Here is a 25,627-nt window from a genome sequence, read left to right as displayed (position 1 = left end):
AAAAGTAATAAAGTATTACAAAGAAGAATGCGAGACTGGGAAATTGATTAAGTTAATTAATTTGATTGTGTCAATATTCTGTCTAGTGTGTTCACTTCCCTCAGAAGACACTAAATAATTACTTGAGTTACAAAAATATTACTTTATCTGTAAATCTGATATTTTCACACTTTATTTAGGTCTTTTATATAGTTATTTATTCTAGTATACTGTACATATTGAAGTGTAAAACAGTATACCACTATGTGCTAGAGCCTCTAAAATGCTGTACAATATACTGTATACTCTATATGATCTATTTATTCACTGTATGATCTTCTACTGTTTTATTCACATAAATTGAGTGTGTTCTATAAGTATCAACTGAGTTAAAACACATTGTTCCCACGACAGTGTTTTTGTTATTTAATTTGACGATGTCTCCTCAGCAGAGATGTGTACCAAACACATATTCATGATAAATTGAGTTTCATACCTCTATCTGCCCTATATAATGTGATTAGTGCTTTTAGTTTAAAAAGCCAGCTATATATAAAACATAAATATTACAAATGAATAACAAGCAATAAAACATATACATGTTTATCCCCAGTTCCTTTAGCTAGATTCAGATTTACAAGCAGACACTGGTATTCCCTAACAACACCTTTAATACTTGAAAGTTGTCCCTTTCTCTTCCATGAAAACAGCCTGTGTGCTTTGTGTGACATGTATTATAGCACTACATTTGGGAATTCAGGTTTATTAAAGTAATTCACTTTCTCAGAAAAAAATGACTGTGCTACATCAGAGGCACTCCGTTAATCCACCTGGAACTGTATGCATGGTATAGTAATCTTTGCAGCTGGGAAATGAACAGGATGGAAAAGCTTTTCATAGCAAAGCAAACAGGCATGGACTGAATCTGACAGAAAATGGGTTACTCTCACCACCTTTAAATGTTCACAGTTAAAGGCCTCATGCAATGTAAGGCTTATATATGAACAAATGTATTCATATTATTTATTAAACATATTAAGAACAATATCAACATCCTTTACAAAGACAATGCACTGACAATGCTTGTAGAGTAATACAGCCTTTGAGAGTCAAGAACTAGGAACACATTGTTAACATTTCTAACCACCATTTCTCTAGATTAATTGTATCAAAACTGTATACAGTACGTTCAATTCCAGACTTAATTTCAATGGTGAATTTCAAAGAAAATGTAAAGAGATTTGGATGCAAAATAAAACAAATATACTGACTCTTGTATTCTTATTTATCTTCTATTGTTTTTTGACATGGAACTCCCTTAAGTTTATGCCCTACTGTACATCATACCTTATTACCGCCTGTTCTTTACCAAATGTAAACAGTTTATCATTTTATGCCCTCCGACAGACCTCAATATTGCCTGTTCTTTACCAAATGCAAAAAAAAAGAAAATTGAACAGAATAAGCTGCTTCTTTAAACTTATTGGACTTTACAGAGGCATGATCAAGTACAGTAATCCATTTGAAGGCTGTGCTTCTTGACATAAAATCCAACTATTAATAAACAAACATGGACCTTAGACCCAGGTACAATCAATACCTTACGCATTGCAGTGCTTAGTAACAATTTTGGACTGAGAAAAAAAAGAGACCTTTACTAAAGAAAAGTCAATCATCAAACATTTTTAACTAGCAAATTCAAAATAATAAAAAACTGCCTATGTTTCTGGCCAAAGTAATATTAACTATAAAGAATCTTTGAAGCAATTTAATCGTTGTTATTTTATACAAGTAAAAGTTTGCTGCCAATGAACGGTTAACAAACCCTTTTTGTACAGGGATAGATTGGACTGTATTTAAAACCTATGCATTAAAAAGTAATGTGCTCAATATACATTTCCCCTACAAGAAGTATAGAATGTAAATGAAAACATTGTAAAACTTTATTTAGAATTTTTAACAGAAAGTGTAATAGTCATTTTTGTGTGCCCTGACTGGAAATCTCAATGCCCAAACTGTCTTCTTATTTTCATTCAGCACAATCTCCGAATTAAATAATTAATTATGAATTAATTGTAATGAATTATGCAATCCAATCCCCCAATTAACTGGACACATTGTCATACACCCACCAGTCATAGATTTTCTAAACATTCCCTCATGCTTTCTGTTAGATGACTTCCTGTGTTCACCAGTGGACATCTGATATGATGTACCCAGTCTAGGATTTACTGTTGGTAGGGTGAAATTTCTCATGGGTCCTAGACTCTGCATTTTGTTGTGTGTGTTGTGCCCAACTATTTTTATTTCACCTGGATGGGAGATCTCCTGGGAAAAACTAAGGTTGCTGCTGGGAGAGGTATTAGAGGGTCAGTAGGGGGCGCTCACACTTCGGACGGTGACACAATCCTGTAAAAAAAAAGGCGCCGTCCTTCGGATGAGGTTCTGACTCTGTGGTCATTAAAAATCCCAGGGATGTTACCATGGTGTCCTGGCCAAATTTAGATTGGTCTTTACCATTCTTGCCCTCCTGATAATCCCCATCTATGAACTGGCTTCATCAATCTGTTCAACTCCCCATTGATAGCTGGTGTGTACATGCATCCAGGTGGATGCTGCACATTGGTGGTGGTGGAAGGGAGTCCCCATTACCTTTAAACGCTTTGAGTGGAGTGTCCAGAAAACCACTATATAAGTGTAAGGAATTATTATTATTCCACAGAAAACGTAAATATAGAATGTGGATTTTTAAGTACAAGCATTAATAAATGCCAACTACAGTTATTACTACTTTCTGAACTATGATCACAAATTGGAAACAACAAAAAGATGCACAGCTACCTCTGATGCACCCATAGGCACTGAGCCACTGAGCCATCAACAAAGGTTACTGTGGTATGGCATGTTAGGAATCCATCTGCCAATTGTAACCCATCCTGTTTTGGCAGCACTCCGACAGTTTTGTATGGCCATTGGGGATTTGAGCCACAGCTGATGTGTAAGAAAGCCTTGATTAGACCTTCCATCTCCAGGCATCAGAACTCATCCTTTGCGTGGTTTTTACCAGATGAGCCTCTCCAGAGCACTTGTAATTTTTAAACTTTGTATTTATATGCAGGAAAAGAAACTGCTCATTTATGAAAGCACCAGAACAGTGCGATTCAGTGTTCTATCTACAGTTTAATGAGTTATCTAGCAGATGTCCTTATTGAACTGCATAGATACATTAAATATTAGTTCAACAGTAAATTCGACAGTAAGCAGTACAGGATTAGCTCTATTAGTCAACTTTTGCATTAATTTAATAAGGAAGCAGGTTTAAGAATTATATACTGTATAAATGATTAACATTAAACTTCCCCAAGGCTAAATTTTAACACATTTTAAGACTGTTTTTTGTCTTGCAACTTAATCTGGAATTAATTGTGATAATTAATCATCACATTAGTAGAGTAGTAAATGCAATCTAACATTTACAGTAATTGCAGTTTTTCTCTCATTTAAAATAACCCCAAGTACACATCCTTTTGAGATCATCTGTACTTATTCTCACTTATTTATTTTTATTGTAAAGGACATTTTTACATTCAATTTATAGGTGTAAACACAAGAGCTTCATATTACAGTATATGCCTCTTTGTAAGGTGTTGAAAGAAAACTTCCACCCAGGATCAACACATGCATAGAGCATTTCAGAAGCAAAATGTTTCCAAGTAGGTTCCAGATAGCAAAATGCTATCATTCTTTCATGTTTCCAACAAAGCTTCAAGTTCTACTACAAACCTACTCTCATTCTTATCTACAAGATACAGTAGTACTCAGACATATTGAAAGCAATACTTCCTTTATTAAAATTCAAATTTAGAAGAAGAATGCTTAGATCAAAACTCATAGAAAATGTAATTTCTCTTATAACTTCATCATACATTTTAAACAACAACTTTACTATACTGCTGTTACAGTACATTGCTTTCAAATGAGCTGAACCAGGACTTGCTAAAACAAATTACTTATTTATCAAACGTTTAATGTAAAACTTAAAGTTTCTTTTTAAGTCATTCTTTTTATACAGTGCCTTGCAAAAATATTCCTGACTTCATCTAGCGTGTCTCATTTTATGACATTACAAAACGATGCATAAACATTTTTAAACATAATACTCCCTTCAAAATCTGATTTCTAATGGCCAGGTACAGAACAGGAAAAAGAAAGGAAAAATGTTGAGAGCGTTAGTACTCAGATCTGTGGATATTGGGAGGCAATTATGACTGCAAGTCTTTTTGAAAAGTCACTACCAAATTTTAGTTGCAATTGTTGCCCATTCTTCTTAGAAAATGCGCTCAAGCTCTCTCACGTTACTTGGGGATCGCTTATGGACAGCCATTTTCAAATCTTTCCACAGATTCTCAATAGGTTTCAAGTTGGGACCTTGACTTGGCGACTTGTGGACATGCACTTTCTTATTCTTCTTCCACTCTAAATCAAATAAAAATCAAATCAAATCAAAGTTCATTTATCAAATGCACAACGATACCGCGTGCAGCAGTAGTTGCTGGCAATGAAATGTCTTTGTCTCTAGAATAGCTTTGGCCGTGTGTTTTGTCTCATCTGAGCACAGCACAAAAATGCCACACTGTGCAGTTTCACTTAAATGACATGTTGCAAAATCCACACAGGACTTCAGGTGTTTTTTTCAGTAAAGATTTCCTTCTTGCCACTCTGCCATACAGGCCAACCCTTATTCATGGTCATTTTCCCACCCATTTCAGCCACTGAACTATAGGTTTTTCAAAGTCGTGCCCCACCCTAACCAGTTTTCTTCTTGCCTGGAATCTCAGCCAGCAGAGACAATCTCGGTATTACTGTACAATATGCCTCCTACTTCTTAATGATCAGTTTCACCATACTCACAGTGATGTTCAGTGTCTGAGATTTTTATACTCTTCGCTTGTCTTTCTCTAACTTTATCCCGGAGTTATTTTGAATGATCCTTGGCTTTCATGGTTGAATGACTGCTTTTAAATTCCCTACCAAAAGAGGGACCTATGGAAAAATACAGTGCAGTTTTCTCTTTAAATGTCCTGAACAACACAATCGGGATTAAAATATTTTCTTTTTTATTTAGACAACATTTGATTTATACTGCTTTCACTTCAGCTTTTAAAACAAGAATGTTAATATGTCTTTTGTAGGTCAAATGTGTTTATACTTAAATATAAATATAAATATAAATATAAATATAAATATAAATATAAATATACAGTATTTTGCAGGACATTTCTTGAAATAATTAATTTACAATGTGAAACAAAAAAGTCTAGAGCTCAGCTCTAATAATTTAATGTTTTTAATAGGAACAATATGCTTTCCACTGTCAGCCAAACATGTAAGGTACTTTGGGAGATATAATTTACTAATGCTCCACAATCATTTAGTACCAACTCGTACAAACCTTATGAAAAACATAATAGTATAACTGGTGAGATTTATTTCAATTTATTCTTAAAAAAGCAGGTAACTGCTCATTGCATTCATTGCAAATTCTGGCTAAATTTGTTTTTGAAAGAAAGCAATCAATGGACCATGTGAAACTATTGTAAAACCATAAAAGCTTAAGGCAGGTACTGTAGTAAAGAATAGTGAATTACCCCGTATTAAGTTATTTTTTAGATCATTATAGCTTACACTTACTCCAGCCAAAAGGATGAGACATTGTTGCATGTCTGTAATTCAAATACAGAGTTGTCTGACACTCTATTTCCTCTAGTGCACACACCAGACTTTCTGTACAACTATATTGTGACTGAATGTCATGATTCAGATAACAATCGTCACTTTTTAATGTGATGTCATAATGATCATATTTCTCATTCAGAATTATTTATTCTTCTCAGGGAGCCACTGACAATAACTGGAATGAATGCAGGCAGGCCCCAAGAGGCAACAGCCTGAACAAATACTAATGTTTAGTAACATTTATATCAAGTATTACTGCTATGAAATGCAGCACAGACAAAGAAGCCCTGTTTCTCATGTTAAATCTACAACAGCTGTTTTACAGCTGCGTTAACCTTCTTGCCTTCTCTACACCCTTTACCAATTTGTGAAACAGAGGCTGCGTGCTTGAAACTTTCCTTTGACTAGTGCTGTTACAATAAAGGAATTTTGTATGGCCACAGGAGGTTTGCCTGGAAGGGAAATGGGGGGATACTGCCTTACAGGGAAAATTATAACAGTATAGTGACTTCCTGTAGCAATGTAGGTCAGACGAGAGGTATAAGATTGGGTTTTAAAGCTTGTCTCAGTGTTTAAAAATGTTTCAAAGTAATTCCAGCTTCTGTCGATTCTCTAGGGTAGTTCTACTAGATCTACTGACATTCAACAACGGAAAAGGCCAAAATGTTGGCCAAGTTTTTCAAAGAAACCAAGCTAAAAATAGAGTGAAGAAGCACTTCTTCTGGGAACACAGTGTGGGTGAAAAAAATAGTTTTTAACGTGCTTTCACAACTACAAGAAATATTCCCTCAAACTGCCATAAAATAAAAATGTGGAATAAAAATTGTCTGAATGGACATACACTAGATAATTGCGGATTTACAGGACTTCATCTCTTCATTGCATACACACTAGCTGCAGTATACCGTATGTAAAGCCTTCATTTATTCAGCTCACATGTACATCACCACCCAACCATCCGTTTTATCCAATTAAATACAATTGATCCAATACAGGGTTGCAGGTGAGCAGGAACTTACCCCAGCAAGCGACACGTGCGTACACCCTGGATGGGATTGATGCATTGCAGAGAGCAAACACAAATACCTACATTCACACCTGGGCCAATTTTTCCAGAAGCCAGTTAATCCTTCCAGTATGACTTTGTACTGTAGGAGGAAACTGGAGCACCTTTAGAAAACCCATGCAAACACAAGGAAAGCATACACACTCCACACAGATAGCATCTCCAGGTCCGGAACTGACCCTGGGGCCTCAGCACAGTGAGGCAACAATGCTTACCACTGTGCCACCATGCCACGTCTAAATCACCACCCTTCCCTCTTAATTATATTTTAACTATGTTTTAAGATAAAAATGTTTTAACTATGAGTGCTTTAATCCAGATAACCATCTGACCTTTGATGAGCTTCATTTTGAAGAAGGAATTGCATGTAACTCACTTATATACAGCTGCTGATTTTGCTGCTGATTGGCTGAGTTAATGTTAACCGTTAGTGTATACCATAAATGAATATTAATTTTCAGATACAATTCCATTGCATAGGCTGCAATGTGGGCAAGCCCCTGTTGGGAGAAATCCAACATATGATTTTAAATAATCTTTCCACCGACCACAAGTGTGGCTATTATGTTTTTCATAAGGTTTGTACGAGTTGGTATTAAATGATTGTGGAGCATTAGTAAATTATATCTCCCAAAGCAAGTGTTCTGTAAAAAATGTTAGAGCAAAAATGGTGAGAAATTTGCTCAAGAAAATGCATGCTATGTGCTTGAACCTGGTCTGTAAAACCCATTTTCCATGTGAAAAAAGTGGTGTTGATAAGATGAGTGGTTTTCAAGTGTGTAAAGGACTGACTTACATACACAGACATTTTGATATAAGATATGTGGTTGTACTTCAGATTCAAACTGCCTCCAAAGGCACTCTAAGTGCCTGATACACACGGCCCCCAAAAACGGCTATTCTAAAATGTCTTTCACTTGGGGAAGGGAGTTTGAGTACTCTTAGAGGAGAGATACCAATTTAGCAACCTCCTTTTTACACTCACCCCCTCTGAAGTCTGGAGCACAATCAGGAACTCCTAAGCATCAATTTGATAAATCCACACCCCAGCACCAATGTAACGTAAGTGGATGGACTTCAGATTTGAAATGCCATCAGTGGCATACCTCTTAGCATCTGATCCACATGCCACAAATGAGCCCTTAACCTGCTATGCCAAAACAGTTGTCTGGCATGGGGATCTCAGTCTGTCTTCCAAGAGTTGAGTAACTGTGATACTATTACAAATACAGAGGTCACGTAAAGGTATTATACCTTAGTTCTGATGGGTATTTACATACTAAGATGGGTATCTTAAAAAGATAGTTAATTACATCACTGTACAAAACTCTGAGACATTTTGGATTGTTCCACTTTTTAAGTGAATGTTTCCTGTTCTTTAAAAGTATTTTGAAATACTTTGAAGAAACACAAAGTAGCCTTTTTTTAAAGATAATATTTTATCCTGACAGATCTGTATTTTGCAGTAAAAAAGTATGGTGTTACCTTTGATGTGTAGAGAGAAGAAAACTATGTTAATTATGTGGAACACCTGAGAATTAATCAAATAGATTTGATTGAGAGATGTGATGGTTTAGGTACTACAGCACTTCATATTTGTTGTTCATATACAGTATACAGTTTTTTACATTACATAGCTGTTGCCAAGCTTTTGAAGATTCTGATCAATGTGATCAATTTTAAAGACCACTTAACCACAAGTCTTGTTTCTTCCCATGTGAAGTGTGCTTTATTAATACCCATCACATTCCCCATAGTAGTAGAAAATTGTAGTGAAGGCTTTGAGTAAATAACTGATGTTCATAACATAAAAGAATTGGACCTCCTGAACATGTGCAAAATCCCAAGACATTTGCATTCCAGTGTACAGTATCACAAGTTTTATTTGTGGATTTCTGTACAGAGTACAGATTCAGGAAATGAATCATTTAAAATATAGTATGGTGGTGCTCTTTGCCCACGTACCCAGATGCTTATTAAAACCACTGGAGAGCACATGCAGTAATGCAGTAGATGACTCTTTTATACTGTAAGTTACAATTTAGCTGGTGAAAGGTTTTATTACTTTCTTCATAGTGCATATTACTTCTCTTTGTGTTTATACTTCAATTTATTCAGTATAATCACTTAAATAATAGGAAATCAAATCTGTGTGATTATTTCAGATAATTGTTTAATTTGTTTATTATTTCTTTGTAACGAACCTTTAAGAAAAAAGTCTTAATTAACCCATGGTGTTTTAATCTTTGACAATTTGCGTGTCAGCATCCTTATAGAAAAATTAGATGGAACATTGTTGATAAAACTGGACAATTACCTGGAAGGTCACTTTAATATGCAATATACAAGGGCACATTTCTCCATGCAGGTAGTAGAAACAAACTACAAATACAACATGGAAAACGTTAGAAGAAGCTCACGAAAAAGACCTAATGTAAACGTTTTAAGTTGACAGATCTTTTACATCTTTTAGACAATATGGGGAATCAATATATAAAGCAAACATTTTTGGGCTTAAAGGAATATCCCACGCAGACAGGCTAACAGAAATGAGCTTTTTAAACTTGAATGTAGAAGATTATGGAGGACAAAATCTTCAAATTCATTAACACAGTCAACCCAAAGGGTTGTGGGAGTACAGAACAAACTACCCAGAAATGTTGTTGAAGCGGATAACCTACTGTAGCTTCCCTCAAGAAACAGCTGGATGAGATCCTTAGATTTATTACCTACTGTACTAACTAAATAGGCTGAATGGTTTCTTCTCATTTGTATCAGTTCTTCTCTTTCCATGTTCTTAATACAGATAAAACAAAATAAATTGCATTTCTAGAAGCTAATTCTACATTAAATTATATTCACAGATGCTTGGTAGGAGTTGACTAAAATGTGACATATTAAATACATAGCAAATGCCAAAAGAAAAAAGTAAACAACCATGCAAATCAATATGGAACCAGATTACCATTCGTTATGGTTCCTTTTAACTGAATGCCAACATGATGCATCCAGCTGTGTGGTGTTTTCACACTCAATAGAATAGCATAATGTCATCCATGTTGACTTTAATCACACACCATCTGTGTCTGGTTTCTTTGAGGCCGCTATAGAGTTTATTCCTTCATTTAGATTAGAATCATATTGTATATTGAAGGAACGCATTACTAACTTGTTTACATTGTTGCGGTAAGTGTGTAAAGTAATGTAAAATTTGCATTTTAGGATATTTGCATTAAATAACAGTACTGAATGTTATTTTGTGCCTTGTATCTGCTTTATAGAGTAATGATTTCCACATGTGATATTCATATGGGTAAGTGGAGTTCCAGCCATCTCAGAGCAGTGTCATTTAGTTCCCTTCATAATGTAAGTTTAGAATGATTCTTTTTTACCTTCTAACCAAAGATAAATTAAAAGAATTGTTAAAAAAAGTAAGATATAAATGTAAAGTAATGTAATATTCTCTGACATATAAATAATACACTTATACGGTACAGCATATTGTTTTTTTAGTATTCTAACAAAATAGTGATCTAGTGTTTAGGAACTACAAAATATTTACATCATTCTTTGTGAAGCAAAGCAGTATAGCAGTGTTCAGTTCTTGTATAACCATTACATAAAACAAATACATTTTTTGTTTTCAGAAACATGGATGATTTATATAATGACCAGCTAAAATATGCCTTAAAAATAAAATATGCTTCAGAAAGCATATCAAATTTTCTTAACACTCTCACTTACGAAGTATAGAATATAACCCCAAGGTTAATGACATAGAGTCCCCGAGAGTCAATTAACATAAAAAGAAAAGCATGTTTATGTTTTTTTCTGGGTTCTGCAGTTAAAAAATGTCTGAAGCTATACACTTATGGCTTTCATTTGATGATTTCACAATATAATATCATTAACATACTGTACTCTGACTTAGTTTTAGTAAATCAGACCACATGACCCCAAGCAATAAGGATAGAGAAAAGGAATTGCAATGGCATGCTTCAATTAGTTTGACTATGTCATTATCAGTTACTGAGCTCAAACGAATACATCCTAAAAATATATTTGAGGTACACTGAACTTGAAATTTCTCAAATCTTAACTGTTGTTATTAGAAGTGATCGTTTTAGGACAATCTTTCATAAAGGATTTCACAAAGGATTCCTGGAAATTAAAAGTAAACAAGTACATTACAATTACAATAGTGGAAAATATTTGTCTGTTGTGTAAGAGTTGGATAAGCTACCAAACATTTCATGTGCAGTAGGCTGGGCAAAGGTCTTTGAAAGACGGAGCAGACGTTTTTTATGAGTACTGAAGTCTGCAGCTGTTATTTGGAAACATACTGCTAATAAGGAAGAAAACATTAAAATAACTTCGGTTTTAACAGCAACTGAGTGCAGCCTGCCTGAGTTGACAAGCATTCCAAGGTGTGACAGAGATTTACAGTGGAGAAAACAATTTCCGGGTTTCTGTAAAGCAAGAGTTTTGAAAAGCCAAATGTTACATGGTAGAGTTTTGGGCTATTTATATGAAATTAGATTAAATTGCTACCTGAACACATTTTTAAATACTTTGACATTAATCTGAGAAAGCTTTGTTCACATTGTTCCATTAGTTATTGTCCCTAAAATATGCATCTTTCAAAGCAAAAATTAATATAGCATCTTTTGCAATGCACACCTTGCAGACGACAAGCCTCATTTGTACAGTTTCACATCAAACACATACTGTAATTTTAGTTTCCAAGCAAAATATATCCTAAGGGCTTTAGAATTAAAATCACAGTAATCTGTATTGCCAAAGTAAAAGTAAAAATACTTTTAGTGCAACTTCATGGTAAATATGTTCTATTTTTGAGTTGGAAAAATATAACATCCAAAATACTTTTTGTAGTATAAATAAAAATGTTACACAACACAGAGGAATGCCAAGATTAATGTGTACAGCATTATTTACCCTTTGACAAACAATGAGTGAAATATGAATGTCTGGGAGCTATTATCATCCACATATGGCAAACATTCTCTTGTTATCCTGAAAAAAAGACTATAAAACAAATAACAAAAAGCTTCACTGAATGTTTACAACATTTCCATTTTTCCTATTAAGACATTTCAGACTTGTAGAAGCTACTGACTTTCAACAAACAAGCTTTCAGAGGTGATGTGTTTTTCCTCTATACTGTAGTTCACCAATCGTTTTAAAAAAATGTGGAGACAGACATTCATTGCATTCTCAGCATGCTTTCTAAGAATGGAAGCCCTTTAAAGGAACCTTATAAAACCAGTGTATTGTAAACAACTACTTCAGCAGGTAACACTTCTTTCAGCTACAGTACATACAGTTTATAGTTAAGGTTTTTAAGGTTATATTGATTTAAATTAACATGTATTAATTGTACTGTGAATGTGTAAACTGTAGTGCATACATCTATATCCAAAAGTATTGCATCTCTCAGATTACGAAGTACAACATTTGTCAGGGGCTGTAATATTTTAATGAGGGTCCGACTTTCTGAATTTGCTGTTGCGTCATGGAACAATTTTCATTATGAATAAAAGGCGTGATATTTTTGATAAGTCCATTCCTTATTCTGCGTGTTGTTTGATAGCATTTCTTGTTTTTATTTTATTATATTTCCTCTCAACTCTGTTGTATTTTTAAACAGATGTAAGTTCTTTCATTTCTTTAAAACAGAACTCAAGGATGAAGTGATGAAGATATTACCCTTTTCACAAATAAGTTCTGGTTTGGCTTTTGTAATGTTATAGTACTGTATATGCTTTAACCTGTACAGTATCTTCAATGTAATGAAAACGGCAACAAATTTAAAACATAAGTCTTAAAAAGTGTAGAATAAAAGATCATATAACTAATATTTTAATACTAAGTTGTTTTAGGGACATTAAGTATGCATTTAATTTTAAAACCAAGATTCTCGTTCAAACTTGGCAGCTACCTATCTCTCTGCACTGAATCTTGTAATTGAAGCAGCTTGTTCTCTTAATTGATACTAGTTGACATTTCTCTATTCCAGGTCTCTGCGCATTAAGATAACTCTCAAAATCTTTGGGACATTGACTGCCCAAGGGCAAGAGCTACTTGATCTTAGCAGATCCTCACACTATTACTGCTTATTACTGAATGATATAACCATAATGTATACATTTTGTATATATTCTAGTATATAACAAAGTAGCAGAGTAACAGATATTGCTGTTCAAATGATAAAATAAGCCTGTTATAATTTACAATTACTAAACACTACTTTATATATTTTTCATCAGTATGATATGATATCATGATACAAAACATAAAGATAATGTACATAGTTTCCTTGTATTTTGTGCTTTTATGGTTTTTTAAATGAAATTTCTTAGTAGAAACAGTATGCACAGCAATATTCTTGACAGAAACAGATAATGATGCATAATACATCCAATAATGCCAAACGTTAGACAGAACAAGAGCTTTCAGAGAATATACACCCAGTACACAATCCTACATTCAAAATTCTCATTTTATCAATGATGACACATGCTAACAAAACATGATGTGTCTGTTCTTGCCTGGGCTACTGTGAAAGGTCAACAAGTCACTCCTTCATTGTCTTCTGGGGAATGCAGTTCTTACAACAGTCTCCACCTTGTCTGAACCTACCACTCTCTCACAGCTACATATTTAACTGCTTATGTAGGAAACTGATCTAAAATGATATATTGAAATTGAATGTCCAAGAAAAATAAAACTTTGATTACAAAAAAACCTGAGCACCACTTTGGGGAGAAGCAAGTGCTCATAATGAATAAGACTTTTATATGAGGTACTTAAGACCTATTTAAAAAATGACATTTAAAGAAGCGTAAACCATGCAATTATAAAACTCCAAACTGAGGCACAAACAATTCAATAAGCAGATCTGCTTTTTCCTCAACTTGTACAGGAACAGCAACTTGAAATGTTCCTTTCATTGGCTTTATAAAAGACTCTAGAAAAAGATTATTATTTTGCAGAATAATTTTATATGTGTAGTTATCTGCATTTAGCAATAAATAGCACATACATGCTTTGTAAAAGACATCCTAAAGCAAATGGTTCTAGAGTCAGAGAAAGTGATTAAAGTTCTTTTATTTTTAGCATGAAAATAATATACAGTAGTTCTGCAAACTGGGCAGCTACGGTTTAGGTAATATTCAAGTAGTGAGATTTTTATCCAGGAGGTCTGTTACTTATCAATAAAGTACACAGCATTAGTACCTGATATTATCATCTAGCGTTTGCCATTAAATCAGGCCTAAGCAACTCAGCAAAGAACTACTGTATTTATCACACCAAGGGTTACTAAAGCTGAGAATGGGAAAACAAACTGAACACAACAAACCTGCACAACCAAAAGAGAGACCAACTCCATCTAAACTACATTTCATGATTACTAGCATGAGTCAAAGCTGTTAACAGAAAAAAAAATCAGAACAACCAACTTAAAACTAATGTAAGACACTGCAGTAAGCTAGTGCAGAAGACTCAACAATGGAATATTTTTATTTATTCAGTTCAGACAAATCCTACTTTGAATAAAACTACCAGAAAGGATGCATTAGGCCACTTTACAGGAGAATTCACAACCTGTAATTACAACATCATAATTCTCTAAGAAAAAAACTCTAACAGCTGTACCCTAAAGGCCAGTCAAGGCCAGAAACATGTATGTAAACACATGTAGTGACATCACTTAATGCCTGTTTGAATATATTGTGTGGAACATTAAATCCAACACTCATAATATAGACTTGAACTCTTTATTCAGAATTTGGAGCACTTCTTTCTTACAAGTAAAGTACAAATACAGATACTGTATATCCATCCATCTTCTAACTAATTCATTAAATTCAGGTTTGCAGGGGATCTGGAACCTATCTTGATAAGCAATGGGCACTCTGGATGGGACACCAGTCCATCACAGGGCACACCAGACACAAACACAGACACAGATATACTCACACAAGGGCCAATTTTCCCAGAAGCCTATTTTTTCCCAGAAGCCTAATCTTTAGAATGTGGAAGAAAGCCAGAGTACCCAGAGGAAAGCCATGTGAACACAGAGAAAACATACAGTACAAACTACACGCGTTCCATGTCCAGAAATGAACCCCGGGCCTCAGAAATGCATAGCAGAAGTGCTAACTACTGCGCCACCATGACACACCTCTTACAACCAATAGTAAACAATTCCATAGCTATTTATGAGCATATGATTAGCTGTTAGATTTTTTAAAAACATCTTATTGTTTAGATATTGCTGAAATTTTTACATGTAAAATTATGTGGACTAGCCTGTTCAAATAATTTCTAGCATTATTAAATACTAACCCGCACTAAAAAGAAGTGATGTGAAAAACACTCAAGAAAGGTTTGATATTGTTTTGTATATTGCTTGGCTATTAGTATTCACAAACGTCTAATACAACAAGGATCTTTTGTAACCAACTTACACTTACAGTAGATGAACTTGTTATTTATCTTAAAGATGTGTAACATTTTTATTAAATATTTTAACATTATTGAAATTTTATCAAAATAGAAAGCACACAACAATTGGTATGAGAACAACACAATCTTGCAGAGGCTAAATTTATTATTACAGTGCCTTGGGCATCTCTGCTATGTTAACACTCCCTAAAGTGGTCACGTGATGTTTGCAGGTGTTAAAAAATCACTTCTGAACCATGAACCAATGTAACCTAAGCTGTCATGGCCCAGTATGTGAGAGGAACCATGTGGCATTATGGAATAAAAATTTTCTCTGCATTTCTATGATGAACTTCAATATTCTGTAAATATGTTTGAGTGGGGATATGCGTCAGTATACATTGGTTACAGATTCAATATATATATTTTTACTGCCTCTATAGGAATAAAGTATATTTTTATAGCTTGTACTGTAATAATTACTGTATATCAACTCTATTGTGCTTTAAGCAATCCATTGTACAGTAAGTTGCAAATAAAGAACATTGTATTCTCAAATTGTGTAATGCGAAATCTTTTGATATTTAAAAAAATAAAGATAACAGAATTTTAAAAACAATACTGTGCCAACTTTAAGGCCCCATATACGGCATTATTCATTGTAATGTGCACAACTGTAGTACATTTAAGAGGGAATGCCTTTTAAGAAGGCAATATTTATAAAATGACATTTAGATGCAAGGCCAGTTTTAAAAGGCATTTTGGATTGTAATGTGCCTTTTTGATGACTTGGCTTCTTTGGCATCTTCAAGCTATTATAAATGCACTCCCACGCTGGCCAGCTGATGACTATTCATGTGAAGGGGAAGGGGAGGGTAAGAGGTCTGGGGAGGAGATGGACAATAACCCGCATTCCTTTACAACATGCTTGCGTATTCTCACAACCGTTACGCGAGAAAGAAACCTGAGGACGTTGCCGTGCCTCTTCTGATTTCCCACTTTGTGGCCCAGCCCCCATGCATGAGGGTGGAAGTTACAGCCAAAGCAGTTGCTGCTAAAATTAACCGTCCTGTAAATGTCCCCCCCCCCCAATCAAGATAAATGGAACTGCGTGTGAAGGGAGGGAGGGGGGGCAGCCCTGGAATTGGAGTCATCTGTGTAAACACATGAGAATGCAGCCAGAGCAGCTCTTGGGCCCAGATTCCTGGTGTATCAAAACGGAGGCCTCTGCAATTATCGAGCCGCTCTCATAAGGCTCAGTCTGAGTAACAGCAGCCCGCTCATTCATTGGCTGAAGCAAAAACCCGCGGACAGAAGTTGGCCAGAGCTTACTCAGTAAGGCAATGTTAGTCTTCAGCTCTGTGGTTATGAGGCCTTGAAACAGAAGCCAACCTAACTAAAAGGCATAACCCCATGAAGGAAAAGTGGGATTAGAAAAGCATTTAAACACTACAGCAATGTGAGAAAATCACAAATAAACTTCATCTTTGCAGATCACCAAGACAGTCTTACTGGTTAGCATTTTACTATGGTTTGTTATTTCATTGCCTTCAGTTCCTCAGAGTTGGCAAAATCGGAGTTAAGATCAAAATTTTGGTTTCGCTTTCCTCGTTTGATGTGCAGTAATAATTTATATTAGGGGTGGGGGTTGATTCAGTTCAGAAAAACAGACTGGTAAAAAAGCCATAAAACAGCAATAAAATAAGGCAAGCTCAACATTTTCTATACAGTGCTGACTAGTGTCTGGATTAACAAATAGGGAGAAAAATATTATTGTTATGATTTTTTTTATCAGAAATTGATTTCTTATTTAATTATTTGAAATCTTTAATATCCATTGGACAGACTGACTGAAATTAAGTTTGCACTGACTACACATAAAAAATCTAAAAATATATGTGACTTAAAATATAATTTTATTGGCATGAACAACAATACCTATTCAATTATGCACCTTCACTATTTCTACCAATTGCAGATCTGCAGATGAGCTGTTGAAATTATGGTCTTGCATTTCTACATTCAAGTGAACAATGGTGCATTACTGATATTGTTGAAAGCCACGTGTAACCACATTTAAAACAGCTGAACTGAACTCCATATGATTCTCTACGTTTAAACACACACAGTGATTCAATGGATTGAATCCTCTCATACAGAATATCAGCAGAACCTTTATCTCCACTGACCCACTATTGTCTGTACAAAAGAAATTAAAAAAATGAATGAATAGCTAATTTCTTGTTTCTTTAGTATGTTAACAATCTTCCTGAAAAATCTTTATAGAACTATGCTTTCTGCTATTTTTTGTTGCTGTGTGTTCGGACACTGTAAATTATTTACATTTGAGGTCAAATGAGAAAAAAAACAATGGAACAAGGAATGATGTACAGTAGCTCACAATCCATGAATTGTACATTGTACCTATCCATGTATAAATAGAACATTCAAATTTGAAGCCTGTTTTTTAACTTTCCTTATCCCAGCTAATTATTAGATTATACAACATAATCTAAGTGGCCCAAACAATAGGTTAAATTTCTGAATCTCTGGTTAATTAATTTAAATTTCACTTCCTACAACAGTTAACCTAAAAATTAGACTGCCATGTGCCTTTGAAAGCATTTTTTCTGCTTGTGCCCTTTTACATCTTTACTCATTCACTAGGGGCTGTTTGTGATGTTTGTGGTTTCCAAGCAGGACAACTATTTATTGACTCATTGACTATATCTTCATGCCATATTTGGCATTTCCTCCCTAAAGAAGCTTCCAAAAAAAAAAGGAAAACTAAGTTTTCCCACTTCCTTAGCTCAAACAGCTGTAATAAAAACAAGATGCTTACTTAGACTAATTCGATAAGAAAAAAATCCATTAGTATTACCTTATTCTACCTGTACGTGTAATGGAAATAAGTTAAAAGCTTTCAAGCTACAGTATGTTTCTTCTCCTTATAAAATATAGGAAAGTGGCAAGCATGAGACAGAACAGAACTGGGCATCACAGAGAAATCTCCTTAAAAAGAGGCATTTTCATGTTAGGGGGGCACTTTTACTTTTTTTTTTACAGCACTGCTCACAGGGTTATTTTGAATTGTGCTAAAAAGCTTTGCCTTTGAACACACAATTTCAAATATCTGGCTGTGTATCACATGCAGTTTATAATTTGTCATATTCTGGTTTGCTAAAATTAAGTCATGGCCATGACTTGATGTTCCTTCATCTTACATATAATGATCATTTCCTTCTCTTATGTTTCCGCCCAACTAACAGTAGGGAAGAGAGTTTTTTTTTCTCTGCTAGTAGTAGCAACTTGCAGTAGTATTCTGTTTCCACAGTTAACCTTTAACATTATCTTCCTTAAATTTGAGCATTCAATAATCCCAGAAGCTAGCATTCACTGCTTAATTGATAACAGAACTCATAACTTCTTAGAATCCCAAAAGTTAAATGAAAGCAGAAGGAATCATGTAAACTTAAGACTAAATGTCTTTTTGACACATGAAAAGTCTCAACCCTGCGGAACATGTACAGTATTTTGGTAAAAATACTGAATGTCAAAAGGTTTTTTTGCCCATCCGGTAATCCACACTTAAGATATTTGGATATTTTATAGATCATCATGTTTTCTAATGTTTGCACAACTTTATTGTTTTAAATTGCAAAAGTTCTAAATAACATTTTGTCTTCTTTATACAGAATAATTAAAAGGTAGGTTAGCTCGGATAGATTTTAGACTTTGCAAATAGAAAACAGTTAAGAATAGCAAAGTTAAGAAAAACAACAAATTAACTGCCTTCCCTTTATTTTAATCAACAAGCACTATTTCACCAAAGCAATGTACAGCATGTTCTTTTATGCACTAAATGTGACACACAGACCCATGGTGCTCAAATGGAACAGTCATAAATTCCCATTGATTAGTCAGGAGAGAAATGGTTCATCTCGTGCTGAATCACTGGCTCTCAATCTCAGTCATCCAAAAGAACTATTCCAAGAAAAACGAACAGAGAAAAGAAAAAAAAACATTGACTTACTGCCAGGGCTTGGAGCCTTTCCTTATGCAGTTCAGCCTCTGCCATCCTAAAAAGAAGGACACACAGAAGAAAGGTAGTCACAAATGGAGAAACAGTAGCTGTCCTGGTGGAGTCAGCGAGTGAGAGTCAGTGAGTGAGCCAGTGAAAGAGCCTGAAGTCACTTCTCATCTGTGGAGTATCCAGTCAGTTTGAGGCACTGTGCTGAAGGAAGGATCATTTCATTCACTGGCTGGGTGCCTGCTTTCAGCCTGTAAAGCTGCCTGCATTCTCTCTGCTCCTGCTGTCATAAGCCATGTATGTGCACTGCAAAGCAGCTGAGTAGAGGGATAGCTAGCATGATTGTAATTTTTTTCTTTGACGTCTTAAGGCTCAATGCTCCTCCTCTGCAGCTGGGGTTGGAGGGCACAGGTCTAACATTTTCAGTGGCATTGGAAGGTAAAGAACCATTTTAGAGTTCTTAAACTGTAAAAAGGAGTAACTAAATTACATTTAGGAACAATAACAACATTTCAAACACCTTGTGATTCCTTGCTTATGTTATGTTATAGGTGGTGGGCAACACAATGTCTTCTATGGTCTTTACAGCAGAAACAAACCTCTGGTTAGAGTACTTTAAACAAAAAAAAACAGTAAAGGAGACACACAGAGTATCATAATGTGTACTGTATTTAATTAAGTTTTTTGACGAAGTTTCACATAAAATATTAATTTTTAAATTACAGGCATTAAGGCTTCAGTGAGAGAGAGTGTCTTTATTAAACCCAGGGGGCAAAATGTTTTACAGCAGTAGACAATATAAAGAAAACACAAACACTACACATAAACATGAACAAGAGAATCAGCTGTTGAGAAAGGTTATGGCCATAGACATAAATGAGAACTTGAATCTGTTTTTTTAATTGGGAAATCTGTATCTGCGCTCTGAGGGCGGAAATTCATTGAACAACTACCCAGTTTGTTCTTTCTGCTCAGATTCCAATTACCAAACCAGCAGATCATAGAAACATTTGAATAGAGAACTAGTTGGTAGATAGAAAGCAGAGAATGAATATAAATGGTGAAGTTGGGGTAATGTAATTAATTAATGGAGTTCTACAGGGACCTGTATTTGGACCATGTTTCTACTATTTTTTAATAGTTATCTAGAATCTGGCATAGTTTGGCTAGACACGTTTGCAAATGATAGAAAGATAGAAGGATTAAGACTGGGCAAACACCTTGTAGAGTGAAGAAAATATTTAGGTGTGTGGTTTTGCATGCATGCACCAAAATAAACATTTTTGGGGAGTCCTCATTGTACAGTAGGTCAGAAGAAAATTAGCTAATTGTTACTACAAATATGAGAAACACTGACCTTGAAGAGGCTGTTTGTGGAAAAAACACAATCTTTACATCTCCTAGACAATGTGGAAAAAGCAACAAAATGAAAACAAAACATAAGGATTTATAATTAAAAGCTTAGAATTTATATCACTTTATGTTAGAATTATTATTGTTAATTGATAATAAACTAGTAAGATCTCATCTGGAATATTGTGTACAAATGTGGTCACCCCATTACAATAAATATTGCTGCTCTGGAATTCATCCAAAACAGAGTGACTAGATACATTCTGGGGCTTAAATTAATATATTACACTGACAGGCTGAACTGAACCTTTTTAGTCTTGAACAAAGAAGACTATGAGGGAACCTTTTTTAACTATTCAAAAACCTCAAAGTTAAAGACAAACTCAACCCAGAATAAACAGTGAAACATGAACCAGAAGTCACAAGTGGAAACTAAGTGGAAGTGCATTCAAAACCAAGAACGAGAGGAACTTCTTTAAAGAGTTATTGGAGAGTTGAACAAGCTACCCAGCCATGCTGCTGAAGCTTATTCTCTGGTCTCCTTCAAGAAACAGCTATATGAGATCCTTGGACCCAGTTAGCCACAAAGTACCAAACACACTAGATGATATTATAGCACTTTCCGGTTTACGTGGGTATGCGCCCTCACTGCTGCCGCCTCAGGTCAGCCCCCCACCACTAGGGGTTTGAACCCTGTCCTCTGACATACAGTAACTCAACAGGGAACAAGCCAGCTGAGCTAAAGGGAGATCTCCCCTCAGCCCGGCGGCTGAGGTCCCTGCTATTCACAGGGAAGGGTGGTGACGTCACCGCGCTGGCAAGCCGGCTTGCACAACCTGCAATGTTGGCTGTATGTGTTACAATATGAAAGAGCTCCTCCCATTTGTAACATTTCTTGTGCTCTTACTAAAAAACGGACATGTATCGCTGAAGCTAGAATAATGCTTTTGTGTACAGTATGTCTACAGTACCTGCACACGCACTGGATTTAAATAAAATTGATTTCCATTTAAACAATTTGCAATAAATAATAGATTAAATCACTTGAATATTTCATAAACAATGCAAAACAATCCAACAGGTTAGATAAATCATTTCCATAAAACTAGTGTGGTTTTTAATTTCAACACACTCAAATAATTTGCCTCTTGTTTGGTGTTGGCATTTATCTGAATATTACAAGCCCCTACAGACTTAATCATAAACAATATTGAATACAGTTAATTATAATGGCAGATACTTGCCATAATAATGGCAGTTATGTCACAAATTGTAATTGAGTTGTAGTTTCAAAAGTTATAAAATGGAACACAGAAAATATGCTTTTACACATTGGTTTATTTTTTACACAATACATCTCATTATAATAAGATATGAAAGTATTTTTTCACTGTAGTACTAATACACTTTCATACAATATATATGATGGTAAATTGCAATAGACAGTACTGTTTTCTATTTTATGGTATTTTGATATGGGTCTTATGTTTGTATGGTCCTCAGATGTTGATTTTCCTTAAATTTACATCTTCTATTAAAACCACTCAAGAATAATAAATAACTTAACATTCACAGCTGCTGACGTTTGTGAAAAAAAAAAGTTAGGAAAACATCAACATTCCACAGCTTTCTGTCCAGGAATAGATTTTAGGGCATTCTGGAATGCTAATTTTGCTCCCAGAATGCTTAATTGAAATCAGGTTTCAGATGTTCTTCAAATGTGTTTCGCTCTGAAATATTTCACATAGCAAGTAATCAAAAAAGAGTACGTAGAATTCCAGGATGCAAACTGAAAAACCTGATAATGTATAAAAGTAGCTGAGATGTTTCACCTGTAATACTGTATATTGTTTAAACTATACATTTATACTATTTTGTTAACATTGTGTTTCTCCTGTCAAATGTGCAATAGGACATCTCCCATTATGCAAGAGACGTGCTCAGTTGCTTACGTAAACTCAAATGAAAATAAACCAGGGATTGTTCATAATAAATTTGAATGTGAGAACTACAACTCATTTAACATTAAACAAAGAGAACAGTAGTTGATTTTGTTTCTATGCAGAGTAAACAATTTGAAACAAAACTTTTATTCCCATATTTTTCCTCTCTGAACATACTACATGCTTCTGGACCTGCTGCTAAAGCTCTGGCTCCACAACCCAGACACCTTGTTAATTTTGATTCATTTTCACAGTCAAAGGACTCAAGGGAAACTGTACATGGGCCAATAGCTGATTTTCAGGCTCCCTAATGCACTCCTGCTGTCTCCTTCCCGCTGACTCTCTCCTGCCCGGCTCTCTCCTGTGCAGGGACATAAAAAGTCCTTATAAGGAAAAAGGCACGCTAGCCTGTCTGAAGTGTGCCTTCGTGCTGAAATGCTCTGAGGAATTCATAAAAACGTCCTGGAAAAATTATCACATTATGTTACGGCAATCTTGTGTATAGACAATATAAGCATTGTGTACTATTTTTTAAACCCACATGAAAAGTATTTTTCAAAAATAATTCCTTAGAGATGGTACCAATTATTTTACTAAATGTGAATGGGATATTTTTAGCTGCAATATTTTGGGTACAAAGGGGCACTATCTGATCATTCCATTTAAAGTATTTTTACTGTCTCTGGGATGTGTCAGCAAGGACTGTGATATGTTTAATATCACTCTCACACAGATTCTCAACACGTTCCGAGACTCTTCCAGCATTTACATACAGATATACAATGGAAATGTTATTGGATTGTAGTAGGCTTTTATATTATTTTGATCTTGAAATATTTTTTTTGTTTAGTAATTGCTGCCTTGAAGACATTTACTGTATCATCTCAAAAGCTTTTTCCCAGAGAGCTTTTGAATGCTTGGTATGCTCTTATGTTGTAATTATACAGATTATGCTGTAAAAATATTCTGTTTACCAAGTATTTTTTGTTTAACATTTAGAGAATAAGATAGGGAGTGGAAAAGAAAGAGATTGTCGTATAATGATTTAATACCTGGATATAGGAAAATACCTATCAGGAGTAAATTATGTAAGCCAAAATTAGCTTCTATGGAAGAGGCAGACTTTAACATTGGCAGGCTGCAACAGTCAACACTAGGCAAGAGGGCAATAACTGCTGTCTTTAAAAGCCATGCTTTAAAGCTGTAATAAGGAATATGGGGTGTCTGGGGAGTTCTACTCGCAACACTTACAGTACATTTACAATATGCCAGTTACTCTTAGAGAATCAGAAATTGCCTTTTTAAAAATCTTCAGCTTTCTGCTCTGAGTCATGTGCAATAGCTTCATTAAGATATGGTGGGTAATCAATAAAAGAAGGACTAATGTACAGTGTTTGTTATTCATCTTGTTTTATTATTATTTCTACCACTAGAGTATTGTACAAGCAGAAAAGAATATGAATGAGCTATATAAATTCAACCATTAAAGAAAAATTGTCCATGTTCAGGGTTGTTCATGGGAAAATGGAAAAACACATATTTAATAATATTATACCAGTATGAATAGAGACTGGCGTTAAATATTCTTTTAAATAATCCTTTTACATATTAAGGGACCCCCTTTCACAAGAAGTGAGGTTGAATTATTTAAGTATTATTACCATAGACCATTGCTTCCTGTTTCCAACACATGACTAATATCATGGTTTTAACACATTTCCATTTTAGTATTTGTTCTAAAAAAAAAAACTAATTGATCAAGTTAAAGGTAAGAAGATGATGAATCACTCTGAGAATCCTAAAACAAATGATGAAAAATAAATTATAGGCTGAAGAAGAACTGTCACACTGAATCTACTGAAAATCTATTTGTATCAGAATTCATAAGAAGCTCATTATGAGGCTTATTATATTTAAACGAGAGACTTGGAACGGATTTTCAGTCCCAGATGGGTGTGTGATTTTCTTCTCTACAGCATGCAAAATGAAAGACATCACATACCAATTTGTACAAACAAAATTGTCACACCAACTGTCACTTTTTATATACATGTAGATAATAAACCATATAATTGTATTCTTTTTCTTTGTTGCAGTCTTGTCCTTTTCAGCACTTTGCCTATGTAACATTGTACTTGCGTCACAGGGCAGAACTCCAAGACACATCAGGAGTAGCAGGAAAATGGTGCCAGGGTCGGACTAGGAGGACCCAGGACCGTGCATTGGTTTTATGTTCTTCTTCCAGGTGTAAAACCATGTTACATACAGGTCCAGTGAAAACCTGCAAGGGGTAGGAGCCTCAGATGAAGACATGTAGGTACTGATTAATGTCATTTGAATGAGTTCTTATGTTTTATGAATAAGGCTTTGTGTGAGCTTTGTAACAGTTTTCTCAATGCATAGTGCCAGATGACATTTGGTGTGCCTGATGTTTACAGCCAACAACAATACACTAGCCTGTGTGTGTTTTAGAGGAAACAAAACTGTTCTGGAGCATGTCCCAGTATGTCTGTCCAGGACTGGCACTAGTGACTGCATTCCAACTATCCACCCATTTTCTAACCACTTTATCTAGTACAGGGTTGTGAGGAAGCAGGAACCTATCCTGGTAAGCAACAGTCGCAAGGCGGGATATATTATTAAATTATATTAAACAATATCTACTAGAAGTATACTACTTGTTTTTCCAAAGAGAAGCTGGACAAACTGTATTTGTCAGTTGGTTTTTCAGTTGGTTTAAAATACAGCTGTTCCGAAGAATCATGAACTAACCCAGTATATTTCACTATGATATAAAATGTATAATGATTACAATTTGACTCATATACAGTACCACCTGTGCATTCACATGTCTGATTTATATTTCTGTATAAATGCTCAGGAAGAGGTGGTTTTGATTGCACACGTGTACAGTGTTTTGTTCAAAAAGCATTGGGGACAAAAAATAATTTCAGAGGTAGCTGGTCAAACCTGCTTTTAGAGGAAAAAACTTTTAAAGAATTATTGGCAAAGCAAAAACTAAGACTAGAGTCTGGAAGATGCCCAAATCAG

At 34.9% G+C, this 25,627-nt stretch overlaps 1 protein-coding gene across 1 annotated transcript in view; it reads right to left on the bottom strand.

Moving 5' to 3' along the window:
- Nucleotides 1-25,627, bottom strand: part of LOC148673604 (paralemmin-1-like) — a 90,995-nt gene that overhangs the window by 38,819 nt on the left and 26,549 nt on the right. The window contains exon 3 of the mRNA XM_088630247.1: nucleotides 19,284-19,329. Coding sequence (XP_088486373.1) covers nucleotides 19,284-19,329 — 46 coding nt within the window. The remainder of the gene's footprint in view (nucleotides 1-19,283; nucleotides 19,330-25,627) is intronic.

Source organism: Lepisosteus platostomus, chromosome 4 (assembly GCF_059453375.1).
Source record: "Lepisosteus platostomus isolate fLepPlt1 chromosome 4, fLepPlt1.hap1, whole genome shotgun sequence".
Taxonomy (NCBI): domain Eukaryota; kingdom Metazoa; phylum Chordata; class Actinopteri; order Semionotiformes; family Lepisosteidae; genus Lepisosteus; species Lepisosteus platostomus.
The sequence above is the reverse complement of the archived record's forward strand: the minus strand, read 5'-3'. Positions and strand labels throughout refer to the sequence as shown.